The sequence below is a fragment of the Primulina tabacum genome, chromosome 14, assembly GCF_025594145.1.
Source record: "Primulina tabacum isolate GXHZ01 chromosome 14, ASM2559414v2, whole genome shotgun sequence".
Classification (NCBI taxonomy): domain Eukaryota; kingdom Viridiplantae; phylum Streptophyta; class Magnoliopsida; order Lamiales; family Gesneriaceae; genus Primulina; species Primulina tabacum.
This window is the reverse complement of record NC_134563.1, coordinates 10,324,036-10,328,643: the sequence shown is the minus strand read 5'-3', so window position 1 is coordinate 10,328,643 and position 4,608 is coordinate 10,324,036. Positions and strand designations below refer to the sequence as shown.

The window sequence follows — 4,608 nt, the reverse complement described above, 5'->3', positions numbered from 1 at the left end:
GAAAATAGAGGTAATATCACCCTCTCCTGATCTGAAGGAATTGCCAAGCCACCTATGTTATGCATTCTTAGGAGAGAAGTCGACATATCCGGTAATCATATCTTCCTCCCTTACTATTGATGAAAAAGATAAATTATTGAGAGTATTGAGGGAATATAAAACTGCATTGGGATGGTCGATTTCTGATATTAGGGGAATTAGCCCCACTATATGCATGCATAAAATTTTAATGGAGGAGTCGTATACTCCTTATGTGGATCATCAGAGGAGATTAATACGGCAATGAAAGAAGTTGTGAAAAATGAGGTGCTTAAATTGTTGAATGCTGGTGTGATATATGCTATTTCTGATAGTAATTGGGTGTCTCCTGTACAAGTTGTACCGAAAAAGGGTGGAATAACTGTGGTTAAAAATGAACATGATGAATTAATATCTACTCGTACTGTAACTGGTTGGCGAGTTTGTATGGATTATAGAAAATTGAACAATGCCACCCGAAAAGATCATTTTTCATTGCCTTTTATTGATCAAATGCTAGATAGACTTGCTGGTTATTGTCATTATTGCTTCTTAGATGGTTATTCAGGTTATAACCAGATAGCTATAGCACCAGAGGATCAGGAGAAGACTACTTTTACGTGTCTCTATGGCACGTTCGCTTTTAGGAGAATGCCTTTTGGGCTATGCAATGCACCGGCCACTTTTCAGAGGTGTATGATGGCTATATTTGCAGACATGGTGGAGAAAATCATGGAAGTCTTCATGGATGACTTCTCGGTATTTGGCTCTTCATTTGATCATTGTTTACATAACTTATCTCTTGTGTTGCAAAGATGCCAAGAAAAGAACCTAGTTCTTAATTGGGAAAAATGTCACTTTATGGTCCAAGAGGACATTGTCCTGGGACATAAAGTATCATCTAAGGGATTAGAGGTGGATAGAGCCAAGGTGGTTGCAATTGAAAAACTTCCTCCACCAAAAAACATCAAAGGAATAAGGAGCTTTCTAGGACATGCGGGGTTTTATCGGAGATTCATTAAAGATTTTTCTAAGATCACTAAACCTTTATGTAATTTGCTTGAAAAAGATTCCACATTCATATTTGATGATGATTGTTTGCAGGCATTTGAGAAAATCAAGAAGGCATTGGTGACAACACCAATCATGATAGTGCCGGAATGGAAGGAGCCCTTTGAGCTGATGTGTGACGCAAGTGATTATACCGTTGGTGCAGTATTGGGCCAAAGAAGAGAAAGGATGTTTAGGGCAATCTATTATGCAAGCCGTACTATGGATGCTGCACAGCAAAATTACACCACGACTGAAAAGGAGATGCTTGCTGTAGTATTTGCCTTCGACAAATTCAGGCCATATCTGATCGGCACAAAGATAATTGTTTTTGCTGACCATGCAGCCATTCGCTACCTAATTTCCAAGAAGGATGCGAAACCACGCTTGATAAGGTGGATACTGCTATTACAAGAATTTGACTTCGAGGTCAAAGATAAGAAGGGAAGTGAGAATCAAGTAGCTGACCACTTGTCAAGACTTGAGCTAGAGGATAGGAAAGAAGAAGGAGCAATACAGGAAACATTTCCGGATGAACAACTCTTTGAGGTAAGTTCAATACTCCCTTGGTTCGCTGACATTGCGAATTTTTTGTCTTGTGGTATTCTTCCTCCAGATCTGAACCACCATCAGAAAAAGAAGTTCTTTCATAATATCAAATTTTTCTTCTGGGATGATCCTTATGTGTATAAGAGATGTGCTGACCAAGTGATTAGGAGATGTGTTGACGGTGTTGAAGCACACCAAATTCTTGAGCTATGTCATTCATCTGCATATGGTGGACATTTTGGAGCGACACGAACTGCAGCTAAGGTATTTCAATCAGGTTTTTTCTGGCCTACTTTGTTTAAGGATAGCTATACCTTAGTGAAATCATGTGATAGGTGCCAAAGGTTAGGAAACATTTCTAGGAGTCACGAATCGCCACTGATAAATATTTTGGAAGTGGAACTTTTTGATGTATGGGGCACAGATTTCATGGGACCCTTTCCCCCTTCTTTTGGTCAATCTTATATTTTATTAGCTGTTGATTATGTGTCAAAATGGGTGGAAGCAATTGCCACCAATACTAATGATGCTCGTGTTGTAGTTAAGTTTGTCCACAAGAACATCTTCACCAAGTTTGGAACACCGAGAGCCATCATAAGTGATGAAGGTACGCATTTTTGCAATAAAATTTTCAACTCATTGTTGGCTAAATACAATGTGAAGCACAAAGTGGCACTAGCATATCATCCTCAGTCGAATGGACAAGCTGAAATATCCAATCGTGAAATTAAGCAAATTCTGGAAAAGACTGTCAACACCAACCGGAGAGATTGGGCTATGAAGTTGGATGATGCGTTATGGGCTTATCGGACTGCATTCAAGACGCCTATTGGGATGTCTCCCTATAGGCTAGTGTTTGGAAAAGCATGTCATCTGCCGTTGGAGTTGGAGCATAGAGCATTTTGGGCTGTGAAGAAATTAAATTTTGATTTGAAAGCTTCTGGTGATGTTAGGAAACTGCAGTTGAGCGAGATGGATGAGTTCCGCAATGATGCATATGAAAATGCCAAGATTTACAAAGAGTAGACCAAGAAGTGGCACGATAAACTCATTGTACGAAGGGAGCTCAAACCAGGACAACAAGTACTCTTGTTCAACTCCCGTCTGAAGTTGTTTCCTGGTAAGTTGAAATCACGTCGGTCAGGTCCATTTTTGGTGGAGACAGTGTACCCTCATAGGGCAATTGAGCTAAAATGCAGTGATGGAAGGACCTTCAAGGTGAATGGGCAACGAGTTAAGCCATATTATGGAACTGAAGTAAGGCACCTTGACAACATTCCTTTGGGCGGATCGACTTGATGTAGACTGATCGAAGTCGGGCTGAAGACGTTAAACCAAGCGCTTATTGGGAGGAAACCCAAATTTTTGTTTCTCTTTTGAAATTTGTTTTCGGTTTTGCTTTTATTCTAGTATTCTTATTATAGGTTGTTTATATTTTTTTTAGTATAGTGTGTGCTTATATCTTCCCAAAACTAATGAATTCCACTTGTTTTATTCTCAGGACTCAAAAAAAATGAAGAAGAAAAAATTTTTTCCCGAAGGAATACCGCACCAGCGGTACATATAACACCGCACCCGCGGTTAAGGAAGAAAAATTTTCAAGAAATTGCCGAGAAAGCACCGCACCCGCTGTATATTTTGGAGCGCACCCGCGCAACATGTCCCGAAAGCATACCGCACCCGCGGTTGTTCTTGCACCGCGGCCGCGGTTGATTCATATCGAATTATGCTACATTTGCCGAGAGCACACCGCACCCGCGGTCTCTTGTACACCGCACCCGCGGTCATCGAAGATAAAAATTATAAGAATTCCCGAAGGAACACCGCACCCGCGGTCTCTTGCACACCGCACCCGCGGTCGATAGTTTTACAAACAAAATGGGGCAGAAATTTTCATAATCGAAGAACACCTCTCTCAAATTTCTCTCCTTCCTTCGAAATCCTTTCTCAAGGACAAACTTTTCACACTCAATTTTTGTTATTTCTTCAACAAATTTACCACTCCAACCTAAATATCTTCATTCATTCCATCAAATATCACTTTTCTTTCCACAAAAATCAACATCAAACCTAGGGTTTAAAAGGGGCTCGAAAATTTCTTCAAATTGGATGGAGCTTTGATTTTATTCTTCAAGAAACATTTCAACACAATCAAGGTGAGCAAATCCATTGCATATTTGTTGAAATTTCAAAATTGAAGGTGTTATTTGCTATGGAAGAAATTACGTTTAGTGAAGTACATTCTTGGTATTGTGGATATTGTTGATTGGATTGTTGTGTATATTGTTGAGGTGTGCATATTGTGAGTATTAAGTTTGGGGGAGTGCAAGAATCATTAAATTTTGTGAATTGGATTGAGGAGAAGTTGGTGATTGAGAGGTGTTCGATAAAATGTCTCCAAGAAAAAAACAATCTAAGGGTGCATCATCATCTGTGAATTACGATGCAAACAGGTTTTGGGACGAACGAGCGGAGGAGAACTATGGAAAGATTTTGAGCAAGAGCATTATAAAAGAAAGGGGATTTGATCTTAGTTTCCCTCGAACTGAAATCGGACTAATGCTTACTGCTCGGCACTGGGATGAGTTTGGCAGGCAGCCACAAGATGCTGTCATTTCGTTGGTGAGAGAATTTTATGCTAACCTCAAGGTTAGGCATGATCAGATGAAGGTGTTGGTGCGAGGAAAAATGGTAGCCTTTGATGCACATACGATCAATACGTTATATGATATCCCTCATGTAATGCACGATGAATATGAAGAATACCGGGCTGAGCATATAAATTATAATAATATTCTTCAAACAATTTGCATAGAGGGAGCGGAATGGAGAATGAGGGATGATGTGCATGTTAGCCTAGCTAAGTCTAATCTCAAAAGTGTTGCCAAAGATTGGTATTCATTTATTTCTGCTAGGATTAAGCCTACTGAGCATACCACCACAGTCATCAAGGAGAGTAAAATTCTTACTTTTTGCATTATGACGGGGAAG

The 4,608-nt window shown here is 39.8% G+C and overlaps 1 protein-coding gene across 1 annotated transcript; it reads left to right on the top strand.

Moving 5' to 3' along the window:
• Window positions 1-282: 282 nt before the first annotated feature.
• LOC142523779 (uncharacterized) lies at window positions 283-2,643 on the top strand. The gene is made up of 7 exons (XM_075627510.1): window positions 283-451; window positions 587-653; window positions 834-1,114; window positions 1,235-1,463; window positions 1,548-1,881; window positions 2,365-2,453; window positions 2,571-2,643. Exons 1-7 carry the CDS (start codon window positions 283-285, stop codon window positions 2,641-2,643), a joined length of 1,242 nt encoding a protein of 413 aa, XP_075483625.1.
• Window positions 2,644-4,608: the final 1,965 nt, after the last annotated feature.